Raw genomic sequence first — 21,173 nt, 5'->3', positions numbered from 1 at the left:
CTCGTCAGTGGTAAGAGAAAAACTTTTCCGAGCATTGCATTCATTTGCATTGTATTTTTTATTTGTGAAGCTCAAAGGCGAGGGTATTCGTTTTGAATCTGTGGTGACAAATATTTGTTGTTATTTGCTAAATTGCCCAAATGGTTTTTCATGATGCCATCAGGCGGCGCCCTGTATTGTAAGAGAGGAACGGAGTTCATTTTGTGCCCACTACTTGCAGTAGTTTGTTTCCCACACAGGGGTGTTGCAGCGAATGTTTTCAGAAATGAACAGTTTTTAGCAAAAGTTGCCTTGTGGCTATTTGACAGTTGCGTACAAGCATCAGCTTGAACGTTACAAGCAACCTTTCTGTAGTTACTGATTTTGTAACACCAAGTGTGGTTAGATTTAAGATTAGTGTGCCGTTCTATCAATGTTCCAATATTTGCCCAGTCATTTACATAAACACACACAATAACACCCTTATTAGCCAAGAATATTCATCTAAAGATTTTGTCTTGAACCTATCTATTTTGACCCCTGATATTCCTCAGTGGGAACTTCAACGGCCTATCTCTCCTGCAAGTTGCAACTCCTTGTGTATTCTTAACAAAAAGTAGGGGATAATGAACTTTCAATTTGGATAGGAAGTGTAAACGTTAACAAACGTTTCAATGACAGACATCTTATGAATACACCACCATTTCCCCCTATTACCACCCATAAACACGTGAATGGGGTCCCATTCGTGATTTTGACGAGGTCGGGAAATCACTTAGAACATTAATTTTGACACCCATCTTGCATCACACATTTGTTAGTGTTTGTTCCTAGTCGTTTGTTTTAAAATGAAATCGTATACATGCAAATTACATGCCATACACCAGTCATCTTTCAAAAGCGACTACGTTCCAAATACACTCTAACTATGGTTTTAAGGAAGTGCAAATGGTGGTGCACTCACAAAACATTCAATATCATATCAACATTGACTGACTTTAATCGAAAATAAAAAAAATGAAGATCCCCATATTTCTTTTTAAGAGTATATAATGAGAGAGCTATTGCCCTCACTTTTGAGATCCTATAATTCAAATGACCCAATGTCAGTACTGTCTACACCAGTCTTTATATGTGTCTACCGGCAAGGCAGATACAGTAGATGTTTTCGGAGTGTCTGATGTAACAACTGACAAGGAATCAGTACATGACTAAGATAATGGTCTTGTGTCAGTATATGGGTGGGAACACTGGGTGTAATGGTATTTAGGCTGGTTAACTATGTATGAATCAATTGTCGATGAACGTTTTGGAAATTTCTTACTCGGTTCTACGCATAAGAAAAGATACAATACTTAAGTGATCAAACAATTTCAAAGAGCAGATCAACGACGTCGTGTATAGGAGGAACGATTTCGAGTCTGCCCGTTTCCAGACATCATATCCTGCATAGTGTTGACACGTGTTTTGTCTATACATGATCCGCGAAGCAAGGTGCGTTCGGATACCACGCCACTCTTCTGGGAATCAACCAAAGGAACATGAAAACAAATTACATGTTAATTTTTAGCAGCTTGAATCATATGGTTTTTTTTATTTTTAAGTGTTTTTATTTCGTTTTTAATTAAGCGCTATGGATTGGTCTGTTGTTTGTTTATGGGTGTGTTTATGAATTACATAGGCGGATCCTGGAATTTTTCAGAGGATCAACTGCTCCCTTTTAGATACACCAGTAGATTATTACCATCTAATGTTGGCAGCAGGTTCCCGCGAAACGCGTTAAAGATAAGATGCAAAAAAGATTTTGTATTAACACGGGGTTTGACAGCAGTCATGGTATTTGAATAGGAATTTGTTCTAGATGATAGTCAAGACTGTCCACTTAACCGTACGGGCGGTATACACTGAAATTATTTAGAAACCTCGTGGATTGTAAAGGAAATAACTTAAAGATCACATATACTCTAGGGGGTGAAAATGCATAAATCACTCATTGGCATTGCTATAAATGAAACCTCGTCATTAAAACTGCTCATTTCGATCTTTAATTACCATAAAGCGACCTTTTTAACAACAGTGCACAATTCTCAACCGCAAACGAAATTTCAACCAATCAGAGCGGCGCGTCTCCCAGACGTAATTGTAGGTATAGAAGTGAGGGTCTATGCAGAATTTATCTACATTTCAGGGGGTAAACCATTTCGTTTACAGGTTTATACACACCTGAAATCTCGATAGCTGTTGTGAAAAATGTTCTCACAATCTACTATCATTTAGTTTTGTCTCCTGCTTTGCCTAGTTTTCGAGTTACAACCCTTGTTTTCATAGACGATTCTGTCAAAATCAATGGGTGTCGCTAGGGGTTTTTTTTGTACTCTGTGTTAGGTGGTATAAACATACACGTTATTTGTTATCATTCACTTGATGTTCAGTTAATGAATTTAAAACAGGTATAATTAGTGGTAACGCCACTTAATTACTTTTATGCAGATTTAAATGGGCGATTTGTCACTAATCTGTACTGAATACACTCTGTCGTGTCTGTCTCTGTAAAAATAACACCCTTCTTTCAAAGGATTAACCGCCAATACATTGATTGATTGCTCATTATTGGCTAACTAAATAACTTTTTAAAAAGAATGACGCACATTATGCAATTAGTTGCCAGGTGTGCTATCTTGGGTGACCAATGAGACTATACAGCAATGTGAAAAACCTGAAACGATACATCACGTTGTCGTATATTAGACTGTTAAAAGACACATCACTTGGGAAATCTGCAGATGATTTATATATCACTCGTTTTTGTGGATATTGATGGATACATTCCTCGAACAAGGTAATAGCCCGACATTGCTCCCATAACTTTAATTTTAATATTTGCTTTTTGTATTTATTAAGTTGTCGTAGCTTTCAAATGAATCTTTGCTGTCGTCGCTAAGTGTAATAATGCAGACGGCATACACAAGGGCTTGCGTGCGAATTATGATTCATACAGGCAAACCATACATACAGACAAATTAAAATGTCTACAAATTACTTTCCTGTTCTTATTAAGAAGTTTCAAAATGCATACAAGTATGATTATAAAGTAATTAGGATTATGAGACCAAATATAAAGACATATATTGACAAGTGTCTGCATACAGCAAGTGATGAAATTTATCGTGCAGTATTTTTACTTCGACACCGACCTAGCTTATGTTATGTTACAGGTTGTGTCATGCAAACTCATTTTGGTCATGATTCAAATACATATTTAACTTCTAGTAGAAAGTTGTTTTGATTTTCCAACTTGATAAAAACAAACCATAATCTCATCAATTCAAATAAATTTGACTTCACGATTTTCCAAATGGCGGCGCCCTGTCTTGGGATGAATGCTGTATAAGGTTGTTTTCACCTACTTAAAAAAATCAAAATTACTTTCTATTGGTAGTAAAATGTGGATTTTATTGATTGACAATAGGACTTTGCATGACATTGCTTATAACATGATATTACTTGCAATATTAATGTCACTTCGACCCCTACCTTGCTTCCTTGGAAGAAGTCCTTATGTTAAAAGTTGTGTCATGCAAAATCCTTTAGGCCATGATTCAAATGCATATTTAATACTAGTAAAAAGTAGTTTTGATTTACTAACTTGATGAGAACAAACTACAATCTCAATAATTCTAACGGATTTTAGCCCATGACTTCACAGTTTTAAAAATGGCGGCGCCCTGTCTGAGGATGAATGCTGTATAAGTTTGTTTTCACCTACTTACAACAATCAACATTTAATTTACTTTTCGCTGGTAGTAAAATGTATTTTAGTCATGGACATTAGGATTTTACATGACATTGCTTATAACATAACGATTTCACTCTTGGAAGCGAGGCGGGGGGCAACAAAATATCACGGGTAAACTGCACTTTACGGGTTCCCGGACATGTACTTAACAGACATGCGCAGGTGTCCCAATATTACTTACGATAACATTGTCACTTCGACCACAACTTCGTTTCCGAGGAAGAAAGCGTTTTATTCATGCAAAATCCTTTTGGTCATGAATGTGTAGCAAGCAGTCTTTATTTTATAAACTCGATGAAATATGAACTCCGTTTTCCTGGAAGGGTGGTAAGGGGCGAACCATCCGATTTAGTATAGACCACAGGCTTCCACAACGCTCACTTCGCACACACTGACAACCAATTTAAGCACAAACTACGGGTCCGGTAGAAATCTGTGCATAGTAACACCATCATCCGACCCCAAGGAGCAATTGACGGCAACACAACAATTCGGCATGTCTTTGGTGACGTCGAGAAATCAGCTAAATGACGAGCTCCCTACACAATTTCTGTACAACTAACTGAAAACCGTTCCTTTCTATGACGTCACTGTAGGGCTCTGGCGACAGAGTTACGTAACCTGTCTGCGGTTTCGTTTGCGGGCGAGAGAGAAGCAGGCGGTTTTTTAGCAACTTTTGAGCTTGGTATTAATTAACCACAAGTTTGTTTTTGTTTTTTAAATTTTGTTCCGTTTATGACCAACCAGAAGTCTTTCATATGCAGTACTAAAAAGAGTACCAAAAATTGAGTTTAGTCGTTTTTTAAGGAAGAAAACTCTACATGAAGCACAACTTCTTAAGTACAGTTCATTCATATATTGCTATCCTTCCTTGCTCCTCAACTTTTAAGTGCCTCTCAAAGACGTTGCATTATCAACGGCAATTTAGTTAAAGCGATAGTAAACAGCAATAGTGCGTGCATCTATGCTAGCACTCTCTTTGTACACCGAGTACTGCCGAGTGGTAGGTCGGGAGTGGTGAAACATGCATTAAGTTTCCTTGAGTCAGATCAGCTGAATGCTGGTGTGGTACTGGCTAGCGACCAGTTATCGCCATTTTAAAGCGGTTTCTAACGATTTGCTCCATTATTTCTTAACAGAATAAAACAAAATTTATCTTGATGATAGATCAGCTATTCACCGATGTTTTCTGCTTGTTTACAGTTGTCAATCGTGTTTCTCCGAAACGCGGGGAACAAGAAGCGCGGTAGTGTATAATGCTCTATCCCTACAACTAACAAGAGCAATTATCGCCATTTCTGAAGTTTTTATGTTATTCACCTAATTTGACATAAACTTGGTTATAAACTACTGTGTTTCAAACCTTGACATACTGAAGGAATTTCATGATTGGAATTTGTTTGAAAAAACGAAGTTTAAAAGAACAAAACTCGCTCTCATTGTGAATGTTGACGGATGTTGATATAAGCTGATGGGAATATGGAGATGTCACCGCCGGGTTGAACTTATCAAACTTGACACTTTGAGTAGTTGTTTGCAACTTTGGCAATGTATGTTTTCTCGGGGGAAAACGTAAAGATAAAGGTGAAAATTGACAGTTATATTGTGTCAGTATTGTGTGCATGGTAACTGTTGAGCCTTTAAAACGGAGATGGAAATTTGGGTCAATTCAAACTTGAGTGATTGACTGTTGGCATTATATTCAGACAAATTAAAATCTGCACTTTTTGTGGACCGAATTGTCAAGTCATAGATTCACAACACAGCCAGGATGATTTTCATTCAATTCTCATCGTTTATGAAATTGCATGTCAACACACTAATGGTCACGTGACATACCCCGACGTGTTTGGGTCTAGTCTTCGAGAGGATTCATATTTGTAACGTCTAACAACGTAAAATACTCACAGTAATTTTAACTCTTGTAATCTATCGTTTTTTGGATGTGTCAATATGTGAAATACAACCTAAGTACATGCAAAGCTGTCTGCGCAAGCGGTACAGTCAGGTGTTGGCGATAATTGGTACGCGACGATAACTGGTCGCTAGCCAGTAGGGTTTCTAACTGATAATCTGCTGTTGACGCCGCCTTGAACATTGTTTTCAGTTTCGTTTTGGGTGTGTGTCAGATGTGGTTATCGCGGGTGGATGTGAGGTGTGTTTATTGCGGGTGGATGGGTGTGAGGTGTGGTTATTGCGGGTGGGTGGGTGTGTTTGCTCTCACACCAGAGACGTCGCACGGTATTTATTACCATTAAGACAAGGGCGTACTTAATCCTCTCTAGTTTCCAGATAAATAAGACAACCAATTGCTGGTATATGTATATAATATATATTTCCACATACAGTAACATGTAGACAGCAATAGGAACAAGCCTGTAACAAGATTTGCGTAAGAATACGCAGACACCAAGGTGGTTTCGAAGACATCAATGTATTGTGGATGCAAAATATATCTATACTAATACACACACTGGCAAAGTTTGTGGAAAGTTTCGTGTGTGGAGGGGTGTATAATGGCCACATTACATTCCTGATAGAATAGAACAGTGTTTATTGAGTGATCGCCATATTTGTAGTGAGTGAGTATGATGTTACGCCGCTTTTAGCAATATTCAAGTACCATCACGGCGGGGACACCAGAAATGGGCCCATGCGATTTTACCCATATGAAGAATCGAACCCTGGTTTTCTGCGTGACGAGCGAACGCTTTAACCACTAAACTACCAATCGTCCTCTGTAGTATCAGTACTTCTAGACACACCTGCCCGCATGCAATACAGTCACTAGTGTCCATCAGTACAAACCTCTGTATGTGTTACATCCAATTATCTAAATATTCATCTGGAATACATCGGCGGAACAGGTGCTCCAAACTACTTTAAGAAGTGGTTCCACTGATATGTACCCCGTTTTCTGTAAAAATGGAATTCCTGAAACCAAGTGCATATAAAACGTATTAAATGATATGAAGATGTCGGTTACAGACATAAATGTAACAACTTGAATTCCTTCCCACAGGATAAATAGCACGGGTAGGCTTAGTTTGACAAAGCTTCCATGAAACCACAATAACCGTGTGTGAGGGAGTTTGTTTCTACGCCGATTTTAGCAATATTCCAGCAATATCACGGTGAGGGACACCAGAAATGGGCTTCACACACTGTACCCATGTGGAAAATCGAACTCACCCTAGGCGTGACGAGCGAACACTTTAACCACTAGGCTACCCTCAACAAAGAGTCCATGTAACCCTTACAACATTGGCTGGCGTATAGCTTCTATATAACATGTGGCATTTCTGAAGTGTTTGTAAATGTAAATGACAGCCGACAGCGCTGTTCCAGCCAAACTGCTTAATCTTTTATACAGCACTGAGAACCATCACAGCATGAACAACGTGGCAACATGTCCTCACAGGCGACAGCAGAGGTACTCAGCAATGCCAGCAAGTATACTGAACAGCAAATGAAACGCATCTGTGGCTTTTTGTCAAGGATTGAAACCCAAGACATAAACAGGAACGCTTACTTTTATGACGTTTCATTTTTTCGAAATTTGCGTTTCTTTTACTGTTCAGTATAGGTATATATGCACTGACTGACCTAAATACTGAACCTAGGACATATCTTACCAGGCCTTCTCCTCCGATATATAATGACATCTAGGTATGGGCATTCCGTTAAAACGTGATGCTGTGCTAGTTGTGTAGGCGCCCATGTTCTCCACGTACAACCAGTCTCCGATATGCAGTTCAGGTAGAGGCAACTCCTTCCTAACACAGTCAAGGCTGTCACACGTCGGACCCCACAGCGTGGAGGTGAAGGTCACGTCACTAGAGGGCGCCTGCAACCGAAGAATTTCTTGCACTAACGGGACCGATCATTTAACCTTAGTGGAGTCCATTTGTGAGTGGGGAATAACTCGGTTAGTTTTATATGGTTTAGATTTTTCATTCAGCACTACACTTCTCTGAACGCAGCTACGGGTATTTGTCCAGTTGGTGATGAACCTATTGGATTTCAGACATGGCCCCGTGAGAAGCAGTAAGCGTGGCGTTACTGACAGAATCAGTTATTTACAAAGCGCTGGAATATTGCTAAATGCGCAATTAACAAATAAACCAAAAAAAGCCCTCCAAGGTGAATGGAAGTGAAATATAGACATCTGATATCTACCTTTACTAGTTTAGGTATAATGCAAGTGCCTTCAAAGATGATGACGTTGAAGGACCCAAAAACACCATCAGTCATGTAGTACATGAACGCTGGTTTGTTGTCTCCGGACGTCTCAGATTCTACATTGATCTCTATAACAAGACAATATACAACAACCATGAGTAAGATAAATATTTCAAATATACAGATGAGTGAGTTTAGTCTTCAGCAACCCATGCTTGCAACAAAAGGCGACTATGCTTTCGTAAGAGACGACTAACGGGTTGTCAGGCTCATTGACAAAGGTAGTTGACACAAGTTATAGGTTCTCAATTGCGCAGATCGATGCTCCTGTTATTGATCACTGGATTCTCTGGCCCAGGCTTGACTATTTACAGACCGCCGCAATATAGCTGGAATATTGCTGAGTGCGGCGTAAAATTATACTCATCCACTCACTGTTTTACTGTTCAGACCTGGAAGCTGATGAAAAAGGTGCTACCACCATAAAAGTGAGTTCAAAGCCCACGTCGGGTTACTCGTGATAACTGCAAGTGATGCAAGTGACGTTAAACATGTTCAAGATCACAAGTATCTTCATTATCACAAACGCCTGATCTCATCAAGAGTCATTCATAACTATGGTCAATATAAATTTATTCAACTCAAAGTCGTTCCTACTGAAACTCGAAACCCATGCTGAATCCTAAAAGAGTGAAATGTATGCATCCCGATGTGTTTCTAGATTTACTTGCCACCAGATAATCATTTCATCCCAATGTGTTTCTAGATGTACTTGCCACCAGACAATCATTTCATCTCAAAGTGTTTCTAGATTTACTTGCCACCAGACAATCATTTCATCCCGATGTGTTTCTAGATTTACTTGCCACCAGACAATCATTTAATCCCGATGTGTTTCTACATATACTTGCCACCAGACAATCATTTCATCCCAATGTGTTTCTAGATGTACTTGCCACCAGACAATCATTTCATCTCAAAGTGTTTCTAGATTTACTTGCCACCAGACAATCATTTCATCCCGATGTGTTTCTAGATTTACTTGCCACCAGACAATCATTTAATCCCGATGTGTTTCTACATATACTTGCCACCAGACAATCATTTCATCCCAATGTGTTTCTAGATGTACTTGCCACCAGACAATCATTTCATCCCGATGTGTTTCTTATTTACTTGCCACCAGACAATCATTTCATGACACATACCAGAAAGGGAGTTCTTGCGATCTCTATGTTTGGCAAGGCGTTTCCTTTTCCCGATGACACTGGTAACTAAGGTGAAGGCCGACGATGCAAAGTACCGCCCGGGTTCTGCTATCACCTTGACATTGGAAGTAACGGGGAAGTACTTGTCAAGAGCCATGTTCAACGTAGAAGCAGCCTGAAACAAACACACCCTGACCCAGTAGAGAGTGAATCAGTTGAGCTTTCCACCACTTTTAGCAATAGTCCAATAATATCACTGCGGGGAACTTGAGATATGGGCTTCACACGTTGTGCCCACGTGGGGTATCGAAATCGGGTCTTCTGCGTGACGGGCGAACGCTTTCACCACTAGGCTACCCCACCGCCTTCTGGCTCTGTAGCCTATAAACATCAGCTTGTGGTTGAATTAACATTAACGGCCAGATTATGCTACGTTCAGAAACTACTGACAAATTAAGTTGGGTTTTACGCCGCATTGAGCAATATTCCAGCCAGTCAGATTTGCATGTTTAAACAGTGTCACTGTAAATATGAAGGATGCCAAAAGACAATAAGATACTGATCGCTGACAGGTAGCTCTTAACAACCCCACCAGCAAGGACACGTTTCAATATGAGAGTGCAACCTTTTGCATACTACTCTGGGTAAAACAAAGAGGGCGCAACTCTGCGCCTCATCCGACTGGTGGCTACCCGTGGTTAAAACTGCCTAATGCCATACCTTTTCAAACGACAGGGGTGCTCCTTTGTGACCATAAAAACCTCCGCCAATGTCAATAATATCTGGATTGAATCCTAATTTCTCTGCAATAGCAAACACATTGTGTGACCTCTGTAGTGAGGCTGCAAACACTTCCGGGTCCCTTGCTCCGCTGCCCACGTGGAAACTGGGGTATAACAGTAGATAGTTAAAAACATTCAAGCAATCTGTGAGTATAATACAATGGGGTTATGTTTAAACTTGATAAATAAGTATCTGAATAAGAGTCTCTAATTCCATCATCCACTAAAGGAAACAAGGCAAGTACAATACTTCCCCCACTGCCGTTCATTAAGCATGTTCTTATGAATTGTTTATTGTCTACATATAAAGTCACACAAACATGCGATAGATCTACGCGGTCATTTTAAAACCTCAACACGTTTTTGTATTTCACATTCCAGGTTTGCACAAAGATGGAACGAAGGTGATCAAAAGAGTTTTCAACAGTTACTAATAAGCAGAAACAGAATCAAAAACCAACATGTAAATGGTTGATATAATATGAGGATGCACGGCAGTTGCTCCCCATGTCTATTTCCCATCTGTCATTTCCCCACCTGGAAATTTCCGGCAACCAAGAATGTTATTGCCCCAACTCTCTGTAAACAACTCAAAATTAATAATACCGCTGACATAATTATAATTGATACTTACCTCCCGTGACAAAACTGTAAGCTGCATAATAAAATATTTCAATGTAAAAGGATTGGTTGGGGAAATTATCTTGTCAAAAACTTTCTCACCTTACTCCGACCACATTGAGACCGAGAGTCCTGGCTGTTCTCAGGAGCCCGCTGACATCCCCAGGATGGCAGCCAAACTTCTCTGACAGGTCGTACATGACGTCGTAGTTCTCTGGTGGGGCAATTCGAAGGAGGAGTCTGGAGGAGGATGTTAGAAAGCTTGGGTGTTTGAAGGAGCAACAACGGGACTACGCCAAACTGAACAACGCAGTAGGCTGCCTACCACCATTATTTATAAGGTTGTCTACCAGAATATATCAGTGTGGGCTAACAATGACACTATTGCTGCTGATTACGTAAAATATCTTTTGATTGTCGGACTGAATTGTATCAGTAGATTGCGGTACAAGAAAATAACGAAAGGTCACAGCTAATTCAGGAATATATTCATCAAACTGTCATAATGTCAGCTTAATAGAAAGATGTTACATTTCAAACAAATCACTTATCCCACAGAGCTCGATGTGCTATTGTTTTCCCCAGTATTCGATCGTGTCTGCTGCGGATAATTGACTATGGTATTGTTTGTGTATTAGAAGTCATATTGGATTTACTTATCTGAAAGTGGATATATGTTGTTAGTTGACCATTTGATATTTGTTCAATTAAATTAAAACTCGGAAAAACATGATGTTTGTAAGAACGTTTACCACCATATGTAGTTTTCATCGGTGCAGATGAAAATGGGTCGTGGTTCGCAATGAATTTTTATAGGTTTCGTATTCCTCTCGTTTCATGTATAGGCCATGTCGGTGCTTCAGTAAAGGGGGTACAAGTAGCCTTGTTTATGTTACAGGGTGTAAGTGTGTTTTGTGTTAAGGCACTTTTAGCCAAATCCCAGCAATGCCCGTTTTGCCCATGTGGGAAATCTGACGCAGGTCTCCGGCGGGACGAGCGGGCGCTTTAACCACTAGGCTACCCCACCATTCCTGGATATGTTTCAACATTTGTCTGTACCGTGCTCATGTTCCTCAGCAAAGTGGTAAATCTGCATATTGTTAAAAGCGTCTTTATATAACACTCCAACACACATGCACGATAATGTAGTTGTAGATATACCTTGCACCAGGATAAACTGACTTGACTTTATACAGTTCAGCTTCACTGTCAAAAGTTAGGAGACCTATTGACTTCTTGGCTGCATGCTGAAGGTGGGAAATCTGCCTGCATGGGTTGGCATACACAATCTTGTCTGCGGTCACGCCCATTTGCAATACCATGTCCATCTCACACTGTCAAAAAATGATATTGTTAAGACTACGAAAGATTTCAATGAAAAGTTATAAAGGCATTACATTAATATTACTCAGTCAACGGATCAGTATGAACATCTATAGCGTTCTCAGCTCCATGAGGTGAATACACCAAGCATTCATATTACCACCACTGCTCAAAGATTTGAGAACCATGTATCTAGTTATTTCATGGTGATTCATGCTCATGACTGTGGGAATCGTACAGTCGCTCCTTCTTGGGGGAATATAAGGAGGGCTTTATGACTGATATATACCTATTTTCTTGGTTTATACTTTCACCTTGCGTCACTGTTATACATGCATATACAGATTATGAGTACCTTGCTGGCACAGTCGAATCCTGTTCCCAGTTCATAGAGAACACGTAGCAATAACGGATCGGAGTTGCACTTGACAGCTGCCGGACAAACAGTTCACATTGTAAAAATATATTTCAACCAAATACACTGTACTGAAAATTCTTTCAGAAACACCCCGCCATATATACAGTGTGCGTAGGTCACAAATCCTGCTGTGCTTTTTATTTAAATTTAATTGAAATGATCAACATCAGGTCTGACGTCATTTTAAACGTCAAATTATGTAAGTGAATGAAAATAGTTTTAGGCCATATTCGGCAGTATTGAAGCTATATGGAGGAGGTCTGTAAATAATCGGGTCTGAATCAAATCAAATGATGTCAGGTAAAGTTGGAGAAAGAAAGCGAATAATGGTTAACATGCTAAACTTTAACACTGACCTATCCTATCCTATCGTCAAAAAGTGGTTATGATTCTGAACATATAATTTACCATAGAATGGTTCCACCCGTGGTAATAATCTCTGCCAACGTTGGTGGTTGCTGACAACGTCACCGACATCCATAACATAGAAAGCATCGTCAACACCCTGCAACGTAGATGTCCACACATCAGTTCATGTAGACCAGCCGAAACGGCATGTACGTACTTCAGTTCATTCCTACACCTTGTGGTGTTTCAGGGGAAGGTTTTGGGTATATGTAAACACTTCGGCTATGCTCGATCCTGTGAAACAAGTACATGTGGATTTTGTATATTTTGTCATAATGTTTTGTAATAGCCTCGGCGATACACTTCCAGGTTAGTAAGCCAACAAACCCACTGTTTCATCTTGGAACTGATCCAGCATTGCCTGGTACACCTTGGCTGGTGTACTTTCTTGTATGCCAAATTGATCGGGTATTTTAATGTATTTCGCTTTAATACGCATGCGTCCTCTTAATGAGAGACCATAATCGAGCAGCTAGCCAATAAACATATATTGCGTTATTCGTTCATGCCTTGGATTGTTGAATCTGGCATATAAGTGGATCCACAGGTTGCAGTACTGGCAATAATACACAGACGTTTCTGATAAATCAAGTGTTTATTCTTGACCAAGAATTTTATTCAGGTCACAAATATTGCTATTGTATTCGTCGTTTGATCTGAATTTTCATTTTGTGTATGCATTATTTAGAGGACTTACAGGTCTCAAGTTTGTATGCGCTTGGACACACGTGTATGGGCAGTGTCAGCAAATGTGCCTTTAAAGACACTAAAGTAGTATAGACAATGGTGGTACAGACCACCCCATATAACCCATGATATAAAACCTATCCTTCCCTCACTCATCTTAATTTATAAACCCCATAACATAGCCACTTTTCATCTCCCTTGTGAAAAGTACCCAACAGTCTTCCGAGTGAGAGGAAGACTGTTGGGGTACGGGACTAGTTTATGTAAGATAGGGTATCATATCAATCTAAAATATTGACTTCAGCAAAATAGTTTCTCATCATCCCTTATAGAACATTTTTTCTTTAATCTTTGTCAGAATCTCTTCTTTCATTTTATTGTATTTTTCTAGTTCACCTACTATCAAACGAAACTCTTCTTCTGAGATTTTGTTGTCATTGAGTGCGGTGGAAATATGATCTTCTATCATATTTAACTTTCCTTCAGCAAGGATTCTAATTTCGTCATGTTTCTTTGCTTTAGGATTCAATTTGCAGGTTATAAATTTAAACACCGTCTCAGCTGTTCCTGTAACTATAGCTGCTAATTCAAGTCCTAACACCACCGGTGCAGCTACGACTGTTGTCAACAACCCAACTCCTACTGCTCCTAATCCCTTGGTAGTTGTCAGTAGTGTTGTATCAGCACCACCTATATAGTTTAAAGCTCTATTGTATTTTTATGTAATGATGAACGAATATCATGCTCTTGTTCCAGATGACACTTTGTTTCACATATCTGTTTAAGTCGAAACACCTCCACACTCCCCATGTACATTTCTTTCTTCATCTAGGGCTGGATATAGCCCCATTCTGTGTGTCTATAATATATTTTATAAATTATTTTTAATTATCTGTCATTTAATTTTTGATGAACATATTTAAGGTTTATGAGGTTTAGATTATCATACAGGTAAATAGGTGAAATATTAACAGGTGTGGTTTTATATACAATACAAACCCCATCAGGGCTTATTAATGGCTCATAGCCTTGCCTTATTATGATTCGACAACGTTTATTCTCATGTCTTTTAAACCAAATTATTCTCAGTCCATCTAAAAGTATTCTTGGCTCGGAAATCTAAGACATACATCTATAATTAATGTGGTATTTGGTTACAATAATGTGAATCTGAAAAAAAATCATGTTGGTAATCGTAAATACTGCAAATGACTAAACTGGTATTAAAGTTGACTGGAGCTAACATGTTACCAGTGTGACCTGGTATTCGTAATACTGGTATAGTATTATCTTTGCAGGGATTAGAGGATGTGAGAATGATCCCGTTGTTAGTAATTTTGGAAAGGAAATCATTTTGATTAAAACAGACGTAAGGGTTGGTTAGTGTTATTTTAATTAACCATTCAAGCTCTGTAAAATCTGATAGTGGCATTCATTCCTATGCGTCATCTTTAAAGTATAGGAGATATGGGGTGTCTTCTTCACCAGGTGAATTGAATTGCTTTGTGTCGCCTAGATCACCAAGTGTTACATTGGAGTGATTGCTTACTATTGTTTATATAACAGTTTGTGATTCATGCATCACCCGCACAAAAATAGAGCAAAATTGATTCTCTTGTTTTTTAGACCAATTGATTTTGATTCCCTTCACGTTCTCAGTAGGATCAAATCTTGGTTGACCTACGTAGACTTGGATGGCCGTCATTGAATTCTCCGGGAGTTTTTCCAGGAGGGCAACCACAGTAATTCAGTAAGCAACTGCAATAGCGCGTTCTCCCTGGTTTTACCCGATAGCGTGTGGGCTGCTATACTCGTGACTGGTTTAATGAATACACTGTGCCTCTGTAATGGGACATAAGCCACGAGCAGGGTTCCATTATTTACGACTTTGTTTAGGTAGTGGTCTTTGTTTTCCTTGAAAACGTATGGGGAGATTAGTGGTATGTTGAAAGGCCAATCGATTCCAGATGGTAACATCACCCACTTGTTATTGTAAGTGAGCATTAGATAGTATGGTTTGTTTTGCTCAAAAGTTATTTTTTCAAAGTCATCTAAATCGAATACTATACCACTTAACAATGGGTATATTCTCCATTCATTCTCATCGTTGTGAACTATATCGTATCATGTGTTGCTGATAGATCTTGATGTATCTAGGTTAAAAGCACTACCAGAACCACCACCGACAACAACTTCAACGTGTTTGTAAATGCTGTTCATAAGCTTAAAAGCGTGTATTTTGCCATCTATTCCTAAGTCATCAAACCCTCTAGTATCACCTAGGTCTGATAAACCTACATTAACACATTTTTTTATTCGTATTCCTGGGCCTTTATTACTAGCCATTATTGTATTTGTAGTGTTACACTTTGTTTGTTAAAGATAAAGGTATAATTTTTTTATCCCTGTGGTATGATTTGTAATTCTTCGCGAACGAATCCTCTACTTGGCCCATTTTCCAAGAAGTATAGGTTAGGTTCCCTGTCTTGATATCCACATGATCAATATTGTACGTTTTCACAGAACAGATAGGATCTGTTGCACGTTTATGTGTGTCTCACCTGGTTGATATAAAGATCTAACAATCGCGCAGTCTGGATTTTTGTTTTTTCTACGGGGTGCTGCTGAATCTACTACAACAGAATTCATATGGATTGCTTCGACTGGACTCTTATCAAGTAGTCTTGTTACTTGCTAAAGAAGCGGTCAATGGGAGGTAATTGTGTTTCATTAAACTTAGACCAGTCATCCATATATTCATACGGGTAGATACCCTTACGTAGCAGCAAAGATCTAGTTTCCTCTTCTGTGTACTGATTAGTTATAGCTAAGTTGTTAGGGTTATTAGCCTTGATCAAACTGTCTAGAGTAGGCAAAAGAAACTGTACTATGAATCTCAACCTGTTTAGCGAAAAGGATATGTATCTTTCCATATTGTTTGGGATACATGATATATTACCTTTGACCTTTGAAATAGCTTGCATAATCAAGCGTGAATCATATCCGCGAAAATTGTGAAACACCACTAGAATGTGAATAAGTTTAGGATTTATCTTCAGCTTCAAGTTACATTTATTGCGAGCCGCACCTCTGTATTTACTGGTAATGTGACAGCGATCTCTAACTGAATCACCATTCAGAGGTTTACAGCATACATGATAATGCATGCTTTTCTTGGGGGGTTTCTAATCTTCTTGTGTCACACACATTGGTAGTTTGTTGTACAATCTTTTCGTAATATTTTTCTCTTCATTTTGTAAACACTTCAGAAATTCTTCAGCTGTGGCTCGCACTCTATAAATAATGGGAGGGTTAGTTTGACCAGCACAACGAAAGACAACATACCCGAACCCACATGCTTCATGCTCTTGTACTTTTTGTGTAGAACTTTTATCAGTGGATTGGGCTACTGCAGTGATTGGTTTAATGATAGCTTCTAAGTCGGCGTACTGGCATTATATTTTTGTGGTTGGTAAATTCCAATATATTCTTGTTTTCTTTTGGCATATCTATTCAAACGGCCGTCTCCCCTACACCCAAGCAATCATCCTTATGTGAATCTAAAAGATTTGACCACGAAAACCTGTGAAGGCACCTTTCACAAGAGTGTTTCTTTCCCTGTGTTTTGACTGATTGTACAACAGACAGCTAAAATTCTTTATCCATGTGTAGTGATATTTTGCACCTTGTTGTACCATAAATATGTTGATCATTTTACAATTATTGTTATACAATAAAGGGCTAATCCTGTGTACTATTTTTACTGAATACTTTTATTGCTAAGTCTGGATTCTGTTTTTCTATTTTATTGATCTGAGAAATGGGGGTGGGTTCATCTTTACCTTCCCAATTGATCCAGTCATCTTCTGGATAACTAGAAAGTCTGTCAGAATGTTTTTCAGCTGGAAATTTAGCAGATCTCATCGCTATCCTCATACAATTGTTACCACGGTTTTTAAAATTAACCATGGCTTGCTATTTCTTAAAATACTCAGGTCGGGGTAAGTAAGATCCACCTCTCAATGGTACATAGTTTGCTACATCCAGGTAAACCATGTTCATCTTATCAGCAACCCAACCAGACTCCCTATTAGTGTAACGTTCTGGTGTTTCTCGAATTTTCCCAAATGATCTGTCTAGAGAAGAGTTGATAGTGTCTGGTTGCGTTGTAACTTCTTGATTACCTCTGAAGTAAACGTTGGTGTATTCAGTTGCTTCATTCACCTGTTGTCTCTCAAGTGACATCTTTAATGTGAGTTGAAATTTAATACCTCTTAAATCTTTGAGTTCTTTGTTTACTTTATCAAATACCAATTGTTTTATATCTTCAACGTCTATATTTCTTTGAACTTCCATCTTCCAACCTCTCAAATGTTTTCCTACACCATGCTCAGTAGGTGTGAATTGTAATTCTATAAGTTTTTGTTCTTTTAGTAATTTGATGAGTTCAGATTTCCTCATACGAGAATAACCTCGCATTCCATGCTCACAAGCTTGTTTTATAAGCTCTTTCACAGTAGATGTTTTTTGATACTTTAAACCTAACAAATCTAATAACTCATGTTTCCTCATGCGAGAATAACCTCAAAGACCATGTTCACGTGCTTGTTTTTTCAATTCATTCACTGTAAGCATACTGCACACACAGCCATCATACTGTATGTGAAACAATTCTCTATATGTTTAATTGTGTAATCTAATACTGTACCAGTTAAATTAAGCTTGCAGTTCTTGGTGCTGGCTTGTCGAATACATTTCATCTGTGTGTTCGTAACCGAGAAATTCACATTTAAACATTTAGGTTTTAATTAGTATACCATGACAACACACATAGACAATTTTGTTACCGCTTGTGAAAAAGCAATTAAAAAGTAATACTATACCTGACTTGTTAAATTGGGATAGGGCAACAACAAGGAATGACACAAGTTGTGTAAAAATTTATTTTAAAAAGAAACTACTTAGACTTAGGTTCAAGAATGAATTTCAAGAAAACAGAATTCTACCTAAACAAGACAGGCCTTATGGTTTAACTATTTCAATAGCAAAAACATACAAAATTCCAGATTCAGATGCAAGTACACAGGAGTCTTCATTATTTAAAGCTATTTCATATCTTTCTAGGGCAATCAAAAATGAAATTACAAAAAAAGTGATATAGAACTTTATATTTCCACACAATGAAAAAGACACTGTTTTACCATGGAATCAAAATTTATAATGCTCAACTTTTCACACCAAATTCAAACAGCTGTTAAAAATATTTTAAAATGGCATCCCTTTCGATAATCCTATTTTAAGAATTAAAATACATGAATTACCTTACCTTCTCAATTTGCTGATTGGGTAAAATTATGCGATAAATGGGAAAATATCTGGTTATTATCCCCTTAAGGGCATAAGAACCTGATCAGAATAATATTCATAGACTTCTTGTTAAAAGGTAAAAATATTCAGGGGTTGTTGATGTTACTGTAATTTCCGTACATCATACATGACTAAATTTATTCGTGAGTAAAAGAAGTGCAACTACAAAGTACCGAATGAGTTGCCATTGGCCATGGGGTGAAAGGCAATGCACCTCGTTTGTATGCAGCGTACATTGAAAATAATAGACAAGGTACATTGAAAATAACAGAAGAGCGCTCAGCCAATCAGAAAGGGACATTGATGTGTGAGGTAAGGCAATGGAGAATAACCTACAGATCACCCAGAATAACAGCGCTTTATACCCCTCAGCAAAGAAGGACACTGTAAACTCTGCGGGTTTTATTTATATAGTCATGTTACATGCAGGTCTACAGTAATTTTCGACAGTACCTTGAGTTCTCTCGCGTTCACTGCTGCAGCAACCTTTTCTGCCGTTGTCTGTTTGGCAGGCACCATGTGGACATGTTGTTTGTTCATCGTCCGCTGTGGAGAAATGGGGACAAATAGAAGCCTGGTTGTCACACCCGTGTTTTATATTCCATGGCAATGGTAAGACACAGTTAACTGGAACTGCGCTTGGACCAATGAAATATATGAGTGTATTTTCAGTTGTTAATGGAACAGGAGCAGTGGGGTAGCCTGCCAGATAACAGAAACTAACTCGTCTCTCCAGCAACCGCGTACACCACAAGGCTAACCCTAGTGTCTCCTCATCGTGTATTTCAGGTGTTTGTCGTATGAAAAACGACCGCCGCAGTTTTGCATAAAATGAAGGCAATAATCGGGTCTGGACCAGACAACCCAGTGTTTCATGTGGACCATTTCACCAACGACTATTCTGGGCGATCCATTGTAACCATCACGGAGATGTGATGGCTAACATCAACAAGTTCTTAGTGCATGGGTATTTTAGGGAATTGCAAGAAATCATGTCATGGAAGTGTGATAATGGAATATGCCCCTGAAAAGAAATATTTTGTCATAATAAACAAAATATGTAAACATGTAAACTAGCATTTCACGAACTATGCTAAGCTGAAACTGATGAGCAAAAACTATTTTGCATCCACTTATTGAGCATAATGTACATAATATTCATGTCACCCTTTGTCCTTTAAATGTAACATGAAGGTGAGCTACTGTACCTTAGGACTGTTTTCCAACCATCAGGTCACATACAAAGCACCAAGTAACAAAATTTACTTGTACCACATCTCTCGAGATTTTGTGGAAGTTATATTATACTCAATAGTTTTTTTCAACAATCGATATCAATCATGGCAAAAGGATATATGCATATAGTTTCCTATCCTATGTTCATGAACGCATTTTTAGTTATGTCCTTGTTTCAAAATATAGGTGTTGTTAATATGTATTAAGGCAAATAATGATTGCATTACCTACATGAGTGATGATGTTGAATGTATATGAGCGAACTAGCCGGCCAGCATGACAACTAGGATCGGCAGTATGACATAGGTCCATGCATGTGTTAAACACTCTGGGACGAGAAACATGACTTTCAGTCTCTGTATTTAAAAAAGTTCTGCTGCAAGACCAAAAGGATGGGACTGAGGTACAACAACCGGTTGATTCCAGCTACCGCCTGTTAAATCATTGCTGTCAGTTTGTGTAGGCAATACTCAAGAAAACAGCTGTTATAGTGGACATTTTGAAATTTAACGCAGCAAGTAATACACCTGCAACCGCGGTACAGTCGAGCCAGCTGTTACCGCCAATATTTTAAACAGCACCATAAAATGTTTTATCGAGAGAACAGCATTCCTGCCCTGAGTACAATGCTCCAAAGTTATATCCTTGACAACTTGAAGGCCGGAGTGCAAACCTAAAGAAAAACCTGGGTTTCCACTGGTTACTCCTCAGCAGTAGATAAAATCGATGTTATCTGTCCACGTTACATACTGTCCATGAGTTGCAAGTTAAATACTTGACATTTTGAGAGTATTTCTGAATGAAATTCCCTAAAACATTGCCTTGCAACATTAAATATCTGTTACTGTTGGGGTTCGTGAATAACCCTTGCGTTTGTTTATGACGGGTGCTACCGCTGGAACAGGATAGGCTTACCTTTTCTCGAAAACTCCTGTGGTAATAACTCGATCAAACTGTACTCAGTACTGAGAATGCAACAAGCTTACAGTGCATTATAAATACATGATATACTTTTTTTTATTGTTTCATCTGATTATTTATATAATACAAGACAATACATTCACTGGTGTATGGCCGCACAGCAGAATGTTAATTGGACAAAATTATTCCTGTAGGTGACAGCATTGTATATTAATGATGTTATCAAGCAATCTGTGAATCCGCCT

The 21,173-nt window shown here is 38.6% G+C and overlaps 1 protein-coding gene across 6 annotated transcripts in view; it reads right to left on the bottom strand.

Annotated features, from left to right (window-relative positions):
* Positions 1-6,088: 6,088 nt before the first annotated feature.
* Positions 6,089-21,173, bottom strand: part of LOC137290520 (ornithine decarboxylase-like) — a 40,014-nt gene continuing 24,929 nt past the window's right edge. For all 6 annotated transcript variants that reach the window (XM_067821523.1, XM_067821526.1, XM_067821525.1 and 3 more), the window contains 10 exons: positions 19,225-19,317; positions 12,718-12,814; positions 12,247-12,323; positions 11,730-11,902; positions 10,671-10,808; positions 9,886-10,051; positions 9,166-9,340; positions 7,955-8,085; positions 7,411-7,622; positions 6,089-6,709 (listed from right to left, as the gene is read on the bottom strand). In XM_067821523.1, coding sequence (XP_067677624.1) covers positions 6,658-6,709; positions 7,411-7,622; positions 7,955-8,085; positions 9,166-9,340; positions 9,886-10,051; positions 10,671-10,808; positions 11,730-11,902; positions 12,247-12,323; positions 12,718-12,814; positions 19,225-19,317 — 1,314 coding nt within the window. In that variant the 3' untranslated portion in view covers positions 6,089-6,657. The remainder of the gene's footprint in view (positions 6,710-7,410; positions 7,623-7,954; positions 8,086-9,165; positions 9,341-9,885; positions 10,052-10,670; positions 10,809-11,729; positions 11,903-12,246; positions 12,324-12,717; positions 12,815-19,224; positions 19,318-21,173) is intronic.

The sequence above is a fragment of the Haliotis asinina genome, chromosome 7 (genome assembly GCF_037392515.1).
Source record: "Haliotis asinina isolate JCU_RB_2024 chromosome 7, JCU_Hal_asi_v2, whole genome shotgun sequence".
NCBI lineage: Eukaryota > Metazoa > Mollusca > Gastropoda > Lepetellida > Haliotidae > Haliotis > Haliotis asinina.
Note: the sequence above shows the minus strand (reverse complement) of the source record. Positions and strands in the feature narration are given on the sequence as shown.